The 21,543-nt window shown below is 37.0% G+C and overlaps 1 protein-coding gene across 4 annotated transcripts in view; it reads right to left on the bottom strand.

Moving 5' to 3' along the window:
* Window positions 1-21,543, bottom strand: part of CORO2B (coronin 2B) — a 227,191-nt gene that overhangs the window by 132,404 nt on the left and 73,244 nt on the right. The window contains exon 1 of one of the 4 annotated variants that reach the window (XM_074234491.1): window positions 4,125-8,515. The exons of the other annotated variants lie outside the window; for them this stretch is intronic. Coding sequence (XP_074090592.1) covers window positions 4,125-4,133 — 9 coding nt within the window. The 5' untranslated portion in view covers window positions 4,134-8,515. Of the gene's footprint in view, window positions 1-4,124; window positions 8,516-21,543 lie in introns of those variants that run through there. 4 annotated transcript variants of the gene reach the window in all.

The raw sequence follows: 21,543 nt of genomic DNA, 5'->3' as shown, positions 1-21,543 counted from the left end.
GAGGTTAATTTAGGCATTTCTGACCTAGATTATAAACTCCCTTTCAGACAAGGATTGTGTCTTTTATGGCTTTGTGTCTAGTGTCTAGCATCATGCCCCAAACAAAGTAGATGCCCAACAAATATTTGATAGATGATAACAAAGTGTTGCTGTTCAATAATTTCAATCATGTCCATGTCATGGAGTTTTCTTGGCAAAGATACATTTCCTTCTCCAGTTCATTTTACAGATGAAGAAACTGAGGCAAATGGGACCAAGTGACTTGCCCAGGGTTACCTTGCTAGTAAATGTCTGAGACCTGATTTGAACTTGGGAAGATGCCCAGTGCTCTATCTACTGCACTATCTGATGATGATTTTTGTCCTTCATTTTCAAAGAAGACTATGACATCAAAGAGGTGATGCCATGACAAGCACATAGATTAGATTTGAGTGAGGGAGGACTGTACTAAGTCACCAGCCTCACTCTACTGGGTTCAGTGGCCAGATATGAATCAGAATGATTGGAGAGAGGGGTGGCTAGGTGGCACAGTGAATAGAGCACTGCCCCTGAAGTCAGGAGTACCTCAGTTCAAATCTCGCCTCAGACACTTAATAATTACCCAGCTGTGTGGCCTTGGGAAAGCCGCTTAACTCCATTTGCCTTGCAAAAACCTAAAAAAAAGAATGATTGGAGAGGGCCCTGGATACAAGGCAATCAGGGTTAAGTGATGTGCTCAAGTGTCAGGTGTCTGAGCTTGCATTCGAACTCCCATCCTCCTCAGTCCAAGACCAGTGCCCTATCCACTGCATCACCTAGTTGCCTCAGGAAAGTATTAGGGTCTTAAATTTAGAGCAGGAAGGAATTTTTAGAAATAATTTGGGATTTTTTTTTTATTTTACTGGTAAGTCTGTGACCAGGAGAAGTTAGGTGACTTGTCCAAATTTAGAATCAGTAAAGTAAAATGTCAGGATTCAAATCCAATCCTAGGATTAGAGAAATGGGAAGAATAAATGGAAAATTATTTATTAAACTTAATAAATATGTTTATTATATGCCAACCATTAAGTGCTAAGAGTTGGAAATACAAATACAAAGAGAAAATAATCTTTGCCCTTAGGAAGCTTTCTTTTTTTTTTTAAAAGGTTTTTGCAAGGCAATGGGGTTAAATGACTTGCCCAAGGCCACACAGCTAGATAATTATAAAGTGACTGAGGCTGGATTTGAACTCAGGTACTACTGACTCCAGGGCCAATGCTCTATCCACAGCACCACCTAGCTGCCCCAGGAAGCTTGTTTTCTAGTAAGGGAAGATAATTCTTACAAGGGGAGGGGGTGGTCAGGTTAAGTGATCTGGGTTGGGAAGTTATTGAGATAGCAAATTGGACTGTAGGGAAATTGATTGACATGTGACCACAAAGATCACCTAAAGGTGAATAGAATCATAGCTCTAGCATTATTTGAATATTTAGTCCAATTTCTTCATTTTACATTTGAGGAAACTGAGGTCTATGGAGGATAAGTGACTTAGCCAAGATCACAATTGTAATAAAGTGATAAAATTTGAACTCAGGTCCAACGAGCTCTCTTTCTACTGTACCATAAAATATGTTTAGGTTTTGGGATGGAAAGGTATGGAAAATCAAGGGCTGCATCCAGTCCAAACAATATCAGAGGAAGTCTCAAAATTCTCCAAACTGGCCTGGTGAGGGTTGTTTTTTGTTGTTAATGATGTTGTTTTAAAAGGAGAGCTCTTTTCTGGTTGCACTGGGGTGGGGGAGCAAGAAATAAATCGTTTTAGGGTGACCTAGTCCTGATGTTGGCCCATATCCCTTCCAAGCAATAGCAAAAATGTTTCCACATTATGACATGGGGTTCCCAGAGGGGTGTTGTTTGTGTTAGGCAATGAGGAGAATCTGACAGTTAAGATACTGTGGTCACTTGTGAAACAAAACACACTTAAGAGAAAAGGGGGAATGTATTAAAGTATTTAAAAAAGAAGTTTTAAAGGCAGAGAGGAAGGTGCTCTCCTTTGGTCTGAATGAGCAGGTTTCCCCACTCACCAACACACAAGAAGCCAGACCATAAGGTTCTTAGAGGCAAGAGAATTTTATGGTATAATCTCTGATGTTCTCTAATAACATGCCTTTTATTTCTGAAAACAATTCATTAGGTCAAAATTTACTCAGATAAATATTAACTGCATCTGGGTGGCACAGAGGATAAATTTGGAGTCAAGAAGATCTGATTTCAAATCCAGTCTCAGATCCTAGACAAATTACCTAATCCCTTTCTGTCTCAGTTTCCTCATCTGTAAAATGGCCTAATAACAGGAACTACCTCACAGAGTTATTAAGAGAATTACATAGAACACACTGCAAACCTTAAGTGTTGACTATTAAGTGACTCCTTTGAGAAGACTGCTGGGCTAGGTGTTTGTGAGAAAAACAAAAGTCTCAAGTAGTCACAATCCCTGCCTTCCTGGAGTTTAGGATCTGGAGCTTAGGTTTTGGTAGGAACCAGGCATGATATGGAAAAACCTTTTACTCCTACCAATTGCTACTCTCTTAGTTACTTGTAGATTTAGAGGTGGCCAAAGCCACTCAGCAAGAGGCAAGGAAGGGAAGTGAGTGAATGGGTTAAGAAAGGAAATACTTAGCCTAATATTCTGGGTCTTGTGAGTTATCAACAACCAGGCAACCTCGAGAATATTGAAACAGCTAAACAATGGGTACAAGGTGCCATGGCATTACTGCAGCCTGCCTGGTCACCTTCTCCTCGTCATCTTGGCCTTCAGGAATCATTTTCTCCTTTTATGTCCTCTAGAATATACTGCATCAACAACCCATTTAACATTTATCATGGAGTGAGGTTATGATTATATGGTGCATGAATACACACGTGTATATTACATATATCATGATATAATATATGCAAATTTGCATATATGTATGTTTAAATATGTGATATAGATATATAAAATATAATATATATTTATGTGTTTGTGTATCTTCTATATTTTAGAAAAGCAGCACCACCAAGACATAGAGGACATGGAGTTAGGAAAGATGTGGATTTGAATCCAGTTTCCAGTACTTAATGTGATCAAGGACAAGTCCTTTAACCCTCTCTGGGTCTCAATTTCCTCATCTGTAAAAATGGAATGATAATATCTCTTGTACCAGGCAAATGGGGAGGCTGGAAAGGAAGAATGTATCTAAATTCTGAAGCAATGTATATATATCAGCTGCTATTATTATTAGAATATAAGCTCCTTGAAGGTTCTGAATGAATGAATGAAAGAAAAAACATTCCTTAAGGGTTTACTATATGAAAAGCACCACTTTATTTATATCTTTGAAAGCCCTGGCATGATCCCTTGATGTATTATTAATTGTGTGGCAGAGTGGATAGAAATCTGGACTAGAAGTTAGGAACCCTGGAATTCAGATTCATCTTCAGATACTTACTAGCCATGATTCCCTGGGTAGGACACTTAATATCTGTCTGCCTTAGTTTCCTAATCTGTAAAACAAGGAAAATAATAGCATCTACCTCCCAGGGTTGTTGTAAGGAGAAAATGAGAATATTTATAAAATTCTTTGCAAACATTTAAAAGGCGCTATATATAAATGCAGTTGTTGCTATTTGCTTCTTGTTACTACTTAATGACTTGTTACTACTTATTAATTTATAGTTACCATTTACTAACAATTCACTTTTTATTTACTCTTTTGCTTATTCTTTTGATCAAATTCATCCTGTAGTTCCTGATTTTTCCAACCATTCCCAGAAAACAATGGAGTATGGAATCCAGGGAAATTTAGGGAATCATGTCCTGTTGACCCATTTGAGGGTAAGAAAAGGGGAAGAGGGTGTAGCAGTGGCCTAAGCCTGGTCTCCCTGGGGAACAGACTAGTTTGTTTGTTTTGTTTTGTTTTGTTTTTGTGGGAAAAAGACCTATACATGGAAATATCATTAGCTTCTCTCCAGGAGGAGAATATAGTGGGTTGGATACCAAGGCTCCTTTGTTAGATAGCTGGGTCACATTTCAGCACTCCATTCCTATTCTAAAGAAAGTGTAGGGAATCTTCAAAGGACAAATAAGCCAGTAAATCAAATCAATCTGATCCCCTGTCCCCTACCTTAATCATCAGAGGTCAGAGAAAATCCAGAGGCTTTCAATCTTCTTTTGGAGTTACCATATTTTCTTGAATATCCCGATCATGAGGCCTCAGAGGGGAAAAAGACGGTCATGTAATACAGGTAGCTACTGCATACTCTGTATGAGTCCCTGAAACATTTCTCCAAACTTGAAAATTATGAAATTTCATTTTGAAAGATAATCATATACATGATATGCACCCTTTACATTGCAGTCCACACAGTACCCTGAATGTTCTCAAACATGTGCTCCTTAGGACTTGTATTTCCAAATAACGTCTCATTAAGGAAACATGGAGAATATCAAGGTCACAGAAGAGGCCATCAGGGAGAGCATGTTTAAAAGATGTCCTTAATAAGAGACAAGTCAAAGTAAAATACTGTAAACATACCCCCATATTGCTAAAGGCTTCAACTCCTGGCAAGGATCTGCCTTAATTTTACCCCTTTTAGCTAAGTTGACATCCTAAACCTCCAATGCAGACCTCATTTGAGGCCAATGTCCCCAGAACCAAGCCCAACACTTCCTTTCCTTATTCATCCTCAGGCAACAAATCTGTCCTTCTTTCCACTCCTTGGGACTGCCCTGCTAGGTGGCAATTATCTGATAAACTAATTCGCTCTAAGATCACAATCGGCAATCCAATACATTAGGTGACAATTTAAAGCAACATCTCTGTATCTCTTTACCAGGCATTAGGGAGGATGGAAGAAGGGATTCAGAATAGAAGCTAGAGCTGTGATTTCACTATCAGGAAGTCCCTAATAAGGAAAACCCACCTTCTAAGGCAGGATTTAACTTTCTCTGACACTTATAGTCTTAAAGTAACCAAGAACACTAAGGGATTAAGTAGCTGAAACCTTAATGCAAACCTACAATCCACACATTGGAAGTACCATCTGTCCCTCTGGCCTCTCCCTCAGATTAGATTATCAAGCCCAACAGCTCAGACCCCCTTTACACTTGTAAAATATTACTGAGGATCCCCCCAAGTATCTTTGTTTATGTGAGTTATATCTATAACATTTGAGAAATGAAAGCATGTTATTATTATTATCATTAAGATTAGTTTTAGTCTTGTGTACTCCCTGAGTCTCAATTCTCACTCCACACACTGAAAACCACTGATCTTTTCATCTTGTCCCAAAGAACAGGGAGAGGAACTTTGTCAAATGATTTCTGAAAACTAGGCAAGCAATGTTTATATCATTGCACTGGAACTACCAGGGTAATTCAGTGAAAAACTGAAATTAGTCTGACATATTCCATTCTTGATGAAGCTTTGTTACCTCTGTCATAATTATTCTTTTTCTAGATTTTCCTTTATTGTCCTTTTAACAGTATATTCTAGAATTTTGCTAGAAGTCAAACTCAAGCTCAGTGGCTTATTAATTGTAGCTTCTGTTTTCATGACTTTTTTGAAAATTGGAATATTTGCCCTTGTTGAGTCCTTCAGCAATTCTCTTGCTCCCTGATATCTTTCAAAGGTTTCCTGAGTCATCACATCTGCCTTTTCTCACAGGTACACGGCTTCATGTTACTCAATTAGCTTGACTCAGCTTAAAGTATTGCTGAATCTCTCCTAGGCCTTCTTACCCACAGTTAGGCTGGCTCCTTCTGTAACCTGATTCTCTAGATCTCTGTCTTTCCTCTCCTAATTCATTCTTTCTTTCCATTCCTTGCCCCATCACCGGTCCAAGGTTGAGCCATTTCTTTTAGCCCCTTTTATCAATGGAGAAGTAAAAGTCCTTTTTCTCTCTGGGTCTCATATCTACTCTCCAACTTTAGCTTCTAACTGAATCCCTTGAATCCCCTAAACTGCCCATAGATATTCTCTTAACTAGTGTTACCTCTGTTCTGGCCATAAAACCTGCATCCAGCCTTTCAGGGTTAAATCCCTCTAATCTTCTGTATCTCTTCTCATTTTAAAAACCTTGCTAGTGGACCGATTACCTTATTTTTTCTCATCTCAACTAGTACATCCTGTTCTTCCCCCATCCAAAAAAAAAACTTTTATGCTTTTCTTCTTGAGAAATACGTCTTTCATTTCCCCTTCCATCTTGAACCCCAGAATTACTCTTATGCTAAAAGAAAGGTTCTGAATGAATGAATGCATAAGATTTACTGAATTAAGTACCTAGTATGTGGGAAAAGCCCTGGGTTAGATGCTGGGGACATAATTAAAAAAGAAGCGATTGCTCCTGTCTCAAGAAATACAGTCTAATGGAGGAGACAATGGTTAGTGCCCATATTGTATGAAGACATCCATCTCAATCACCTCTCCAAGTCCTCATCTATGGGTCAATCCTCTACAATTGGGATGAAAAGTAAAGTGCTGATGTGAGACAACTGACTTGAGAGTATAACTTGGTAACTTTTTCCCTTAAATAGAGTAATAATTTGATTCTCTTAATGAGAGGCAGTCTAGTGACAGCTGGTGGTTCAGTGGATAAAGCACTGGCCCAGAGTCATGAGGACCTGAGTTCGAATATATCCTGATACTTCATCCTTACCAATTATGTGACCTTGGGCAATTACTTAATTCCGATTACTTTGCAACAAGAGAGATAGAGAGAATGTCTGAGTCAAGCTGATTATTGTTTCTTTGAAGCTTGTTCATTGTTTGTCTTCCCTAGCAAGGCCTGTTCTAATTGATGTCTCTCCTCTCTCGTCTATTTCTAAATATTTCTATCAGATTAATCTTCCTAAATATAGTGATGTTCCCTCTTTTGGGGCGGCTAGGTGGCACAGTGGATAAAGTACCGGCCCTGGAGTCCAGAGTACCTGGGTTCAAATCCGGCCTCAGACACTTAATAATTACCTAGCTATGTGGCCTTGGGCAAGCCACTTAACCCCATTTGCCTTGCAAAAACTTAATAAAAAATAAAAAATAAACTTAAAAAAGCCTCTTTCTACCTTCCCATTGCTGTTATTCAGTCTTAACCCTATGGTTATAGGATATTTTTTCAGATATTAACAAACATTTCTTGGTACCAGCTATGTTTTTCCTGGCTCAGGAGGACGTGAGTTCAAATCCAACCTCAGACACTACTAGTTGTGTGACCTTGGGCAAGTCACTTAACCCTGATAACCTCACATCCAGGTTCATCTTCTGATTCATATCTGACCTCCAGACCCAAATATCTCCACGAGAGAAACTGAGGCTGATGACTTAGCACAGCACCACCTTCACTCTAATACAATTCATGTGCATATCATGGCATTACCTCCTTGATGTCACAGTCTTCTTTGAGAAAGAAAAAAAAAACATCATCACTGTGTTACACTGTGAAGTACTTCACAAATATTATCTCATTTTAGCCTCGTGACAACCCTGGGGGATAGCTACTATGATTTTATCCTTTTAACAGATGAGAAAATGGAGGTTAAATGACTTGACTAGGATCACACAACTAGTAACTGAGACTGAATTTGAACTCAGATCTTCCTGACTTAGGAAATTGTGCCCCCTAGTTGCCCCTATCAATTTAGAACAGGATATGAAAGTAGAGGAATCACACCTCTGATTTCAAGATATGGAGAGTTGCATAGTACCTAGCAGGCATACAAATCCCATTAAAAGGTGGTTCTGGATATCTGAGAAGGAATTTAAAATGTTGGGATTTTTTCTTTCAATTGAAAGCATTTTTTCAAGTAGCTAAGTCATAACTACTAAATAAGTTTCTTGGGTCTAACTACTTAATAAACAAAATTGTCAAGTATTTCTTTTGACCTAAGAGAGTCATGAAAAAAATTATTGAGACATTTAGGGCTCCTTGAACTGAGAAAGTTTAGGAATCTCTGAACTAAGGAATTATCCCAGCCTGACTTTTAAATTTTACAGCAGAAGATATGAAGATCCAGAAAGGCTAAATGACTTATCCTAAGTCAAGTAGCTAATAAAGGGTAAGGATTTTCTAGAAGCCAGAAAAGAAAGAAAGAAGCTGAAGCATTTAATAAGGAAAACAACCAAGTCTTGACACTTTTCTCCATCAAGGTAACATGAAAGAGAAAGACACTGGTTTATGCCGGGACAACTGAAGGAACTGTTTCAATCTTTTATTTCCCACTGGGAAGGGGTGACTTGGATTTGGGAAAGGTAGGGGTGAGATTATAAGTAGAAAGACAGGGTCTTTTCAGGGTCTCTTCAGTAGGACCTAAAACTATAAAGGTTCATAGATTCAGAGCTAGAAAGGACCTTAGGGGTTTTAGAGTCTAATCCCCTTAAATTACAAATGAGGAAACTCAAATATAGAGATAAATGAGATATAGAGAATTTAAGAGCCTTGTCTAGTGTCACACAGCTAACAAATTATTGAGGTAGGATATGAACCCAGGTGTTCCTGATATCAAGTCTGGTACTCAACCCACTCTACCACTTTATATATATATATATATATATATATATATATATATATATATATATATATATATATACATATATATTTCCAAATGCATTCAAAGATAGTTTTCAACAGTCATTTTTGCTATGTTTTGAGTTACACATTTTTCTCCCTCCCTCCCCTTTCCCTCCCCTTACAGAAAACAATCTTTTATAAGTTATACATTTATAACTATGTTAATCTTATATCTATATTAATCACATTGTGAAAGAAAAATCAAAGAAAAACAGGAAAAAATCAGAGAAAAATAATACATAACAACTTTTAAAAACTGAACACAGTAAGCTTTTTATACCAATTTATCTTAAAGGTCATCTAGTTCTACCTCCTTATTTTACAGATGAGGAAACTGAGGCTGCTCAGAGAGGTTAAATTATTTGCCCAAGGGCATATAAGTAGTAAACCATAATCTAAAACCATGAATTTAAATTCCAGGGTATGATTCTAAATCTGATATAATTGCAATTCCACTTATAATTTTCACTATATTAAGCTATCTCTCTTGTAGATAAAATCCAGTCTGCCTTCTCTATTATATTTTTCCTTCTTCCATTTTTAAAAGTAGTCTCCCTCCTTAGAAAAAATATTGTGAACTCAGCAAAATTTGCTTTGGGTGTGCCCAACCTCTTTGTTGATAGGTTGGGGTTTTCTTGAAAAGAAACTTAAGGGGTTTGCCATTTTCTTCTCCAGTTCATTTAACAGATGAGGAAACTGAAGTAAACTGGGTTAAATGATTTTTCCTGAGTCACACAGCTAGACCTGCTTAGTGCTAAGCACTACTTAGAAGCAGAAGGTACCTAATCTGTCATTTAATCCAGCCCCACTTCCTTAACAAAGGAAGGTAATTTTCCCTGTTGCCAGTCACCTTTCTGGAACTCAGTGTCCTCAATTCTCTTTTCTCTTCTCAAAACATGCTGAGGACCCCTCTCCTCTTGAGGTGTTCCATTTATTAAGATGTCTTAATAAAAAACCATTTTAATAAAAAAACCAGATGTCTTAATAAAAAACCATTTTAATAAAAAAAACCATGCTGTCAGGCAAAAGTTCATCATGTCATTTATCCTCTTCTTGTTCATCATAAAGAATGGAAGGGACCTTAAATATTATTGAGTCAGGCATGTAGAGATAAGATGGAACCTTAGATGACATCAAGCATATTCCCTTCCTTTATAGAAAAGGCTAAAGAAGCCCAGAGGATAAAAGTGACTTTCCCAAGGTCACACATAAAGTATATGACTTTGGACACAAAATTAAACACAAGTCTTTAGATTTCAAATCCAATTCTCTTTCCCCTATACTATTCCATTTTTGTATGCAAAGAGAATACCTCTAATTACCCTCACTAAAGCAAGACTGAGTTGTTTTTCCAGTATAGGGATTGCTGAACTAAGCATTCACAAGCTCACTCAGTTCTCTCTGTAACTAACACTATCTATTTTTGAGAAGGTTGGGTGGGATTAAGAATGCTCCATGTATTGGGAGGACAGTTTTCTTCCACATTAATTTGTTCTATTTTGGGGCTGAGGCTGCAGTTTTAGCTAGTCTCCTCTGTATTATAACAACTCACATTTCTATACTATTAAATGAGGATAATAATATCACCTACCTCCCAGGGTTGCAGTGAGAATAAAATGTGATAATATTTATAAAAGTTTTGCCAGTCTTAAATCACCACTTAAATGCTAATTGCCAGTAAGTTATTTATGAAGTGCCTACTATGCGCCAGCACTGTACTAAACATTGGGAATACAGAGGGAAAAAAGACAATGCCTATTCTTAAATTCACAGTCTATTTGGAGGAGATGTCATGCATGCAACTATGTCTAAATAAAATATATACAGGATAAATTGGGGGTAATCTCAGAGGAAATGCACTAAGATTAAGGAGGAATGGGAAAAGCCTTCTTGTGAAAGGTCAAATCTGAGCTTAGCTTTGAGGGGAAGCAAGGGAAGCCAGAAGGCAGAGATGAGGAAGGAAAGCATTCTAAGCATGGGGAAGTGAAAATTCTCTAAGTCAGAAGATTCCTTCTTCCTTCTTCAAGGAATCACAAAGAGGTCAAGATCATGGAATCAGAGAGTATATGTTGGGGACAGAAAGGAATATAAAGTATATGAAGATTCCAGTGGGGTGAGGGTGGGGGTGTTATGCAGGGTTTTGAACACTAAACAGGGTTTTATATTTGATCCTGGATGTTATGGGGATTCAGCAGAGATATTCTTATTGTTATTAATATTGCTCTCGGGCTTTAAAAGCAATTTGTTATTGCTTAGTCCTGTTGGACTATTTGTGAACCCATTGAAGTTTTCCTGGCAATGATCCTGGAGTGATTTGCTATTTTCTTTTCCAGATCATTTTACAGATGAAGAAACTGAGGTAAATAGTTAAGTGACTTGCCCAGGGTCATACAGCTAGTCTGAGGTCAGATTTGAACTCGGGAAGTCAAGGACTTACTGATTCTAGACTAGGTGCTTTAATCTGATGCACCATTAGCTGCCCCCTCAAAGGAGTTTGTGAACAATAACAAGCATTCACTAACTGTACTAATTGTGTAAGATGATGTACTAGTTATCAGGGATAAAAAAAAGTTCTTGTCTTCAATGATTCATACTCCAACATGAATTTCTTTATTAAAGTTTGTATTCAAATTGAGCAATGAAAGACTTTCTCCTGGAAAAGAGATTAGGAGAAGTCACAAATAGAGGAGTAAGGGATTGAAAGAAAGGACTGAGGATATTCCTAGGGTCCCAGAAATAATAACACATAGGTAGCCACTTACTTTGCCTATAAATAAGACTGATCTTGTCTCCTCTAATAAGATATTCAAATAATAAGGAAGCATTTTTATAGGATTTATTTGTAAAATGCTTTGAAAACCTTAAAATTCTACATAAATTTATTATTATCATTATCATTATTATTATTATTAGTAGTAGTAGTAGTAGTAGTAGTAGTAGTAGTAGTAGTATCGATCATCAAGTGTGATAGACAAATTATCAGACAGACAAAATATACTGAAGCCTAAAAATGAAGTCATCTGTCCAAGATCACATAGTTACTGGTCAGAACCAAGAGTAGAATTAGAACTAAAGTCTCTTGACTTTTAGTCCAGCATTTTTTTCATTATCTATATCATCCTCTGGGCCTTCATCTCTCACACACACACACACACACACACACACACACACACACACACACAACACGACAGTGTTGAATGGAACTTCCCTTTCCCTGAAGTTCTTTACCTTTCTTCTATGATATTTACACCATCCTGGCTCTCCTCCTTCTGTGACCATTCTTCAGCCTCCATTTCCTCTTTTGGCCTTCTCTAAAAACTACCTTTTATCTCACTGTTTTCCTTCTTCTCTTTTGTGAATCCATAGAGTCACAGAATCTTAAAAATTTGAAAGATGATCAGAGATCCTCAGAGATCATCTTTTGTAACCCTAAGCTGACCAAGACTCCCTTCTACAACATGCTTGTCAAGTCTTCACCTAGTCTTTGATTAAAGACTTCTATTAGGAGTGGCTAGGTGGCACAGTGGAGAGAGTACCAACCCTGGAGTCAGGAGGACCTGAGTTCAAATGCAGATTCAGACACTTAATAATTGCTTAGCTGTGTGACCTTGGGCACGTCACTTAACCCCATTGTCTTAAATAAATAATTTTTTTAAGAGACTCCTAGGGAAGAACTGACTGTTTCCCAAGATAATCCATTCTACTTTGGAGCAACTTTCATTGTAAGGAAATATTTTCTTACATCAAACTTAAGTTTTCCTTGCTATGATTTCAATCCATTATTTCTACTACTTTCTTTCCCCTTGGGCCAAGCAGAACAAAGTTAATCCCTCTTCTATGTGATAGTCTGAGTTCTTGCAAACAGCTATCATATCCCATAAATCATATCTTTTTAGGTTTTTTTTCAGGCTGATCATTCCTAGTTATTTCATTGAATCCTCTTATGACTTGAATTTGAGACCCTTCACCTTCCTGGCTACCCTCCTCTAGATAATTGCCAGCTTATCAGTGTCCTTTATAAAATATAGTATCCAAAACTGAACATGATCCTGCAGATGTGGTCTTGCCAAAGCAGAACATTTCAGAGGTATCACCTTTCCAGCCCTAGACACTCTGCCTATCTTAATGGTTCTATAAAAACTTTTCTATTCTGCCACCTTCCCCTTCTCGCTGGGGTGCAACTGGGTGTCAAACTATAACCATGCACATAAGAGAAGGAAGTTGAAGGCAAAGATCAAAAGGGGAATATGCCTAAATACAGGGTGTGAAAACCTTATACAGGGGTACAACAAAAGGACTTTTCAAGAAAAAAGGCAAGGAACCAAAATAGTTCTTGACAGAGAGGGACAGTCTGCTTCTGTCCTCATAGTTGTATTTCTGTGATAAGACTCTAATAGCAAATCTGTGCCCCCTAGCCAAGAACAGGATCAGAGGTAAGTAGATATGTATGTATGTTTGAGGCAGTGACAGATTAGACGGAGACAGAACAAGAGCAAAGTAAGGGCAAATGTAGTAGGCAGCAGTGGGAAGAAATAGAATTGCCCAAAGGAAGAATCGGCATCTACTCCAGATTGCCAGTGGAGGGCCCTGATCTTCTCTGGATTGGGTTTAAATCTGAACACTTGAATTGTGTTTTCTTGAGTCCTTAGGTATCTGAATCAACTATAAACAAAGGAAAGTTTGGAATCAGAACATTTAAAAAGTGATTCTTAAAATTCCTAGGTCTTTGGCTTATTTACAACCAGGTTTTTGGACTTCAAAGGAAATCTGAGTGGAAAGGAGATGCTTATCATGGTTACTTAATATATTTGGTTTTATTTCTTTTCTTATTGTTTTGAGAATAGAAATATATCATTATATTATGTTTATGTCTTTGAATTCAGTTGAAATGCAGCATTGACTAAGAGGATGGAACTTTATACTGGCTAGGATCTGAGAGAATCTGATTGGATACATTTGCATTAACCCTTAGAGGAATAAAATTAATGTTGCCACACATGCAAAAAAAAAAAAGGAGGGAGAAACAAGGGGAAAGATAGAGAGTCACCACCCCACAATACCTTTTGGAATTGGATGGAGGGAATGAAGGGAATGAGCATTTATTAACTGTCTACTGTATTTCAAGCACTGTGTTAAGTTCTTTACAAATATATCTCATTTAATCCTCACAACAGCTCCAAGAGGTAAGTATGATTATACTATCAGTGGAGACTATCACTACATAAAAAGTAACTAAATGCATTTAAACCCTTTCTACTAATAGGGTCAAATTCTTGTCCAGCAGTATTTCCTATTGGTTAAACAACCTAGAATTGATATTTCACAATGTTGATGCTTATTGAACTTGTAGTCCTTTGAAGCCACCAGATCTTTTTCAGATGAACTATTATTTAACTTCACTTTCCCTATTTTATATTTCTGGTGTTGATTTTTCTTAATCTAAGATTTTATATTTGTTCCTATTAATTTCATCTTATCACATCCCTCAGTGTTCCAGCCTGTCAAGAGACAGCTAATTGGCATAATGGCTACAACAAGGGAAATCAAAAATTTGAATTCAAATCTGGTCTCATTCCCTTTCTAAATGGGATAATAATACCTATCTTCCAGAATTATTGTGAGAATCAAATAACATAATATTTGCAAAATTTTTAACCCAGCACCTAGTATATAGTAGGTATTTTAAAATGTTTGTTCCTTCTTCCCCAAGGGCTTTTTTATTTCTAGCTTTAGTGTATATTCTTTTCATCTTTGTATTATCTACCAGATTCAACAAGTATGCCAACAAAACCTTCATCCAAATGATAGATAAAAATATTCAACAACATAGCATCAAACACAGTTTTCTGTGCTTGGAGACACTGTCCTGGAAACCTCTGTCCAAATTGATTTTGAAGAATTAGATCCAGTCATTCAATCAGCTAATTATACTCTTGCCTTGTCCACATATCTCTGTCTTACTAGTAAGAAAGATTTTTATCAAATGCTTTATTAAAATCTAGGCAAACTACAGTCATAATATATCTTTGAACCATGTGTAAACTAATGATGTTTTTAAGAGAAACAGAGACAGAAAGATAGAGAGACAGAGACAGAGAAAGGAGAGAGAGACAGAAACACAGACATAGAGAAAGAGAAGATGCCATTAGTCTGGCATGAGGCATGACTTGGGGTGAATTATTAGTGCCTTTTCTCAGTATTCACTAACCATCCCTTTAATGACAAATGTTAGAATTTTTTCAGTAATTAAAGTTCACTGGCCTAGCCTGTCTCATAGCTACCAAATGATGACCTCAAATATCAATTCCCTTATGTTACCTGCAATACAAAAAGATCCAGCTGAGGTAGGCTTTTGTAGTGGAAAGGTAACCAAAGAACCTGAATGGAGCTCAGCTCCAATGTCTACTAGTTCTTTTTTTTTTGCAAGGCAATATAATTTGCCCAAGATCACACAGCTATGTAATCACTAAGTGTCTGAGGACAGATTTGAACTCAGGTGCTCCTGACTACAGGGCCGGTGCTCTATCCACTGCAGCACCTAGCTGTCCCCTAGTGCCTATTAATTCTGAGTAATCTTGGTCAAAACTTGTATCTCATATTCTCAATGTCCTTATATGGAAAATGGAACTTCTGCAACAACTCTGATGTACATGGGATGTTGTAAGGAAATTATTTTGTAAATTTCAAAGTTATATATAGAAATGTGAGTTATTATTATTACCAGATAATAAGCCACCATTCAACATTGATCCAAATAGGTCTTCTGTCCCATAAAAAGCTAAATGACTCCATCTTTCATGAAGTGGAAACCTTTTGACTTATCAAGCCATATAGGAGAGGTAAGATCATGGAATCCAAATCCAACCTATAAAGAACACTTTTTTTGTTTCACATAGAACATAGGATGTTAACTATTTCTATGACCTTAATCCTATGTCCTCTATTCAACATAAATTTTAACTTAGGCTAAAGTTGATGAATGAAGAATGTTTATTTGTTTTTTTTAAGATTTCCTCATTCCCCATTTATTTAGTGCCTACTGTGGGCACTACTAGAACTGTCTATTTTAGAGTATGTAAATATGAATAAAACTACCAAAGGGACTTAGCTAATGTTATCCAATTACTGAGGCAATATAAATATGGTATTTAGACTTGAAACTTGGGAAAACCTGAGTTTCAGTTCTGCCTCAATGACTAAATACCCTTGAGATAATACAGAATCTTACTTCAGAATCTTGTTGTGATGAGAAAATGTAAATAAAACATATTGCAAATCGTATCAGCTATTATCCAATTAGTTCTGTTCATGTTAAAGCTGGAAGGGCCTCAGACATCTTCTCATTTAAACAAGTGCTTCATTTGAAAGGCGACTACCATGTTTGGAATTGATAGGGACCTTAGAAACCATCTAATCCATGGATTTGTGAACATTTTTCCAACTTTTTTATTATCTTGATAATTGTATTTCAGTATTATTGTTTTCTTTCATAATCCTGTTTATTTCATTTTATGCAATCAAAGATGTGATAAAAAGAAAGGATTCATCAGATTCCCAAAGGGGGCCATGACACAGAAAATATTAATAATTCCTTTTTTTATTATAATGACCTCATATTACAGATAAAGAAATTGAGATTTAGAGATGTGAAATAACTAATTCTATGCTACATGGCTTATTATATATTATATAAGATATATAATATGACATGACCTTATATATAATTAATAGAGTAGCACATTAAAGTCAAAAAGGAACTATATTTTAATCTAATTTGGGTTACATTTGGGATATTAGTGGGCAGCATCTGGCTCATGGGCAGCACATTTGAGACATCTGCTTTAAACAGCACCAGGAGGCTGTCCAACACAATTCAGCATTATTGTCTTGAGTGACTGACTGCTGTTACTCTACCATCCCCACCTGTGAAGGCTGACTCTGACTTTTACTTCTGTATTCCTAAAAGAGTGAGACAATGTCTATTGGAAACAGAGGACTCAGAATCAAAGAGTCCCATTCTTCCAACTCCTGAAACTCAATTCCAGAAAAAGTGACTTTCTCAAAGTGAGCAAAACAACTGGGATTAGGACTCAGGTCTTATCACTAATCTTTCCAGCAACCACACAGAACCACTTAACATATATAAAAATATTATTGTACACTCATGTTCTCACAAAAGAGACATAGTCATGTACAACTTCCTTTCACACATAGCCCACTCCCCAACCCACCCCCACATATCCTCCTACAAAATATGTGAGTCAGTGATCTATCCATTCCAGAAACTGGGTTCCATTCCATTCCAATCCTTACTACATCATGGCCTTAATTTCAGCCAGTGAGGGTAGGAACTCTCTTGAAAAACCATTTCTGTCTGCAAGTTGTTACCCCTTTTCTCACATGGGCCTACCATTTTGATTTCCTCATCTCATTTATTTTTTTAAGCGATTTCTTATATAATGCCTCTCTGCTCCCCACCCTTATCATTCCCAAGGCAATGAGGTCTCCAGGCATGCTGGCAATGTTTATAGTAGTAAAATAATTTTAAATGTTGAATAATGATCTCATGAGTCCAAACAGAGCAGTAATACAGAACATTAAAGAACCAAGGAAAACATCTGGGCTCCTGTCAGGAAGTAATAACTTCCCAGAAACTTGTACAGGCTGTAATAAGCAATTTAATATTAACAATGGCTCCCAAGTTAAACCACACCAAATTTTTCTTCACTCCAGCTGACTTGACTGTGATATTTTTTGTAGATTGAATCTTATAAAATTAGTTACCATTATATTATATGCATATTATATTTCCTATGTTAATGAAAACCAAATGGAACTAAGCTTGAATAAAGATTCAAGAACTCTGTGTTCTAAGTTGTGGCATTGACTCTGATTGTCTGGATACTTCAGACTAATTATATAACCTCTCTGGGCCTCATGATGAGGGCCTCTTCATCTCTAAGATGAGGTACAATTAGAACCTACTTCAAGGATTTATTATGGGATTCAAATGAGAGAAGATATTGAAAGTCCTTGGCAAACTTTAAAATGATAAAAAATTAAATCTGAGGCTAAGGTAGTATAGTGGAATGAGAGTGGGCCTCCAGACCTGGAAGAACTTGGGGTTCATGTCCTGCTCTTCTAACTATTCACAAGTCCTTTAACCTCTCACTGCCCCTAAACAGTTCTCTAAAATGATATAATAGACAGGATATGTCAATCATATATTTGGAGAGACAGACAGATAGATGTGTGTGTGTGTGTGTGTGTGTGTGTGTGTGTGTGAGAGAGAGAGAGAGAGAGAGAGAGAGAGAGAGAGAGAGAGAGAGAGAGAGAATCAGAGGAAGACAGAGACAAAGAAAGAAAAAGTTAATATCTTTATAGTATAGCAGGAAAAATAGTGACTGGCATCAAAGCACCTGGATTTGAATCCTGGTTCTTCTGTTTAATATCTGTGTGACATTAAACAACTCACTTTCAACACTCTTAAGTGAACTTCATCTATCAAATGAGGGAGCTGGATTAGATTATTTTTATGTTTCAGTCCTATGAATTGTGGAATGGAGATCTTCACAGAATTGCTGGAAATATCAGATAACATAATATAGAGGAAAGTATTTTGGAAATTGTAAAATAGTATGAAAAATGCAAGACTGTATTATTATCACTAATACTGCTATTATTATTTGAACCTTGGCTTTCTAGAAGCTAGGAAGCTTTAAACTCAGATTTGGGGGTCAGAATGAAGGGTATCCTTCATCCCTTCATAAACACACACACACACATATATACACATATATGATATATTTATATATAAATAAAGACAGAGAGAGAGGGGAGGAAAGTGAAGGAAGGAGGCAGAGAGAGAGATAATCAGATTGACTGAGGGGGAGGGAGAAAGGAAAAGAGGGGTGAAGGGAAAGATACAGAAAGAGAAGAGAGAGAGAGGAGAAAGGGAGAGAGATTGATCACTACAGGTTCCCTAACACAAGCAGACTGGAGGATAGCCAAAGTCTTAATTCTTGGAGCTCAATTCAATCCCATCTTAAATTTTTAAAGGGGGCCAAGTGAGTGTTACAGCTGAAGAGGAATCAGGCAGGGCTGAAAGCTTTCTGTACTAGATTATCTGAACAAGGAGGCCCATGGGACCTGAAATTGGTAGGAATCTCAAATGAGTAACCTTGTTAAGTCCTCTCCAGGATACAGCAGCTTCAACTGCCTTGGTCTCTTCTTTGAGGGACAAAAAAAGGATGTTTTGCTTAAAGGATAATCACTCTACCTCCTCGATCATCCCCCCCTCCACCTTAATTTTCATTCTCTTCCTTCCCTACTTCCTTCCTTCCTTTCCATATGTCAAGGTCTATTCCATCTTTAAAACACCTTTACTGAAACCTACTATCCCTCTCTAGCTATTATCCATAATCTCATATTTTTCTCAGCCAAACTCCTAGAAAAAGCTCTCTATATTCAATGTCTCTACTTCCTTCCCTCTCATTCATTTCTCATCCTTTTGCAGTCTAGATTACAATTCAACCACTCAATTGATATTGTTCTTAATTACCAATGATTTCTTATTACCAAATCTGATGCTTTTTTTCTCATTCCTCATTTGACATTGTGGATCATACTCTCCTCCCAGGATACTCTCTATTTTCTGAGTGAGTCACATTGCTCCCTTTTGGTTATCCTCCTACCAGAACAACCACTCCTCAGTCTTTTTTGTTGGCTCATTATCCATATCATCATGTTTTATAAATGTGGGTTATTCATAAGCCCCTGTCATGAACTCTTTTTTTGTCTGACTTTTCTCTCTCTTGGGAATTCCATCAGCCCCTCTGGGGTTAATTATTATCTTTATGCATATGATTCATATAACCAGTCCCAATCATTCCTCTGTAGCTGTTGTACACGACCAAATGCCTATTAGACATTTCAAATTGGATGTCTGATATAGAGACATCTTATATTCAACATGACCAAGACAGAATATTAACTTCCCCCTCAAAAAAAAACCTATACCAGACCTTTCAAATTTTCCAGTTTCTGTCAAAGGTACTTTAAATATCTTGGCTGAATAATTTTTAATATAGGAATATGATGGAGTACTATTGTGTTCTAGGAAAGAATGATAGGAATTGTTTGGTATTGGCTAAGAAATAGAGTGGTAGACCAGTGGAATAGACTAGGTGTAAAAGCAGGAGAGGATTATAGTAATCTGCTATTTGATAAACACAAAGAGTCAGGCCATTGGGATAAAAACTCCTTCTTTGATAAAAACTGCTGGGATAATTGGAAGTTAGTATGGAAGAAACTTAGATTAGACCAACACCTCACACCCTTTACCAAGATAAGATCCAAATGGTTACAGGACATAGACATAAAAAACAATACTATAAGCAAATTAGAAGATCAAGGACTAGTCTACCTGTCAGATCTATGGAAAGGGGAACAGTTTATGACTAAGGAAGAGTTGGAGAACATCACTAAAAACCAATTAGATGATTTCGATTATATTAAATTAAAAAGCTTTTGCACAGATAAAACCAATGTAATCAAGATCAAAAGAAAAGTAGTAAATTGGGAAACAATCTTTACAACTAATGATTCTGACAAAGGACTCATTTCTAAAATATACAGAGAGCTGAGTTATATTTTTAAAACAAAAAGCCATTCCCCAATTGACAAATGGTCAAAGGATATGCAAAGGCAATTTACAGATGAGGAGATCAAAGCAATCCATAGCCATATGAAAAAAATGCTCTAAATCATTAATTATTAGAGAAATGCAAATTAAAGCTTCGCTGAGGTACCACCTCACACCTCTCAGATTGGCCAGTATGACCAGGAAGAATAATGATCATTGTTGGAAGGGATGTGGGAAATCTGGGACACTATTATACTGTTGGTGGAGCTGTGAACTCATCCAACCCTTCTGGAGAGCTATTTGGAACTATGCCCAAAGGGCAACAAAAATGTGCATACCCTTTGACCCAGCAATACCACTACTGGGTCTATACCCTGAAGAGATAAGGGAAAAGGGTAAAAACATTACTTGTACAAAAATATTTACAGCAGCCCTGTTTGTGGTGGCAAAGAATTGGAAATCCAGTAAATGTCCTTCAATTGGGGAATGGTTTAGCAAACTGTGGTATATGTATGTCATGGAATACTATTGTTCTATTAGAAACCAGGAGGGACCGGATTTCAGGGAAGCCTGGAGGGATTTGCATGAACTGATGCTGAGTGAGATGAGCAGAACCAGAAAAACACTGTACACCCTAACAGCAATATTGGAGTGATGTTCAACCTTGAAGGACTTGCTCATTCCATCAGCGCAACAATTGGGAACAATTTTTGGCTGTCTGCAAAGGAGAGTACCATCTGTATCCAGATAAGGAGCTGTGGAGTTTGAACAAAGTACAAGGACTATTCCCTTTAATTAGGAAAAAAACCCAGATGTCTTATTGTTTGATCTGGTTACCTCTGAGAATTCTGTTCTCTTTAAAGATATGATTTCTCTCTCATCACACCCAATTTGGATCAAGGTACAACATGGAAACAAAGTAAAGACTGACGGAGTGCTATCTGTGGGGTGGGGGTGGGGGGAGGGAAGCAAGATTGGGGGAAAATTGTAAAACTCAAATAATATCTTTGATAAAAATTTAAAAAAAAGAATGATAGGAATTATTTCACAAAAAACCTGGAAAGACATGTGAACTGATCCAAAGTGAAGTAAGCAGAAGCAGGAGAATAATTTGTTCATTAAACAATAATAATGCAAAAGTAATCAACTGTGAAAGATTTGGTAACTTTTATCAATCCACTACAACTACAAAGGACTCATAATGTTAAATGCTATTCAACTCCAAATAGAGAATTGATGATCTCAGAATACTTACTGAAGCACACTTTTATTTCCCTTCTTTGTTTTCTTGTGTTTTTTCATTATAACAAGGTTAAGATGGAAATATATCTTACATG

This window comes from Macrotis lagotis, chromosome 4 (assembly GCF_037893015.1).
Source record: "Macrotis lagotis isolate mMagLag1 chromosome 4, bilby.v1.9.chrom.fasta, whole genome shotgun sequence".
Taxonomy (NCBI): Eukaryota; Metazoa; Chordata; class Mammalia; order Peramelemorphia; family Peramelidae; genus Macrotis; species Macrotis lagotis.
This window is presented reverse-complemented; position numbering and strand designations above follow the sequence as displayed.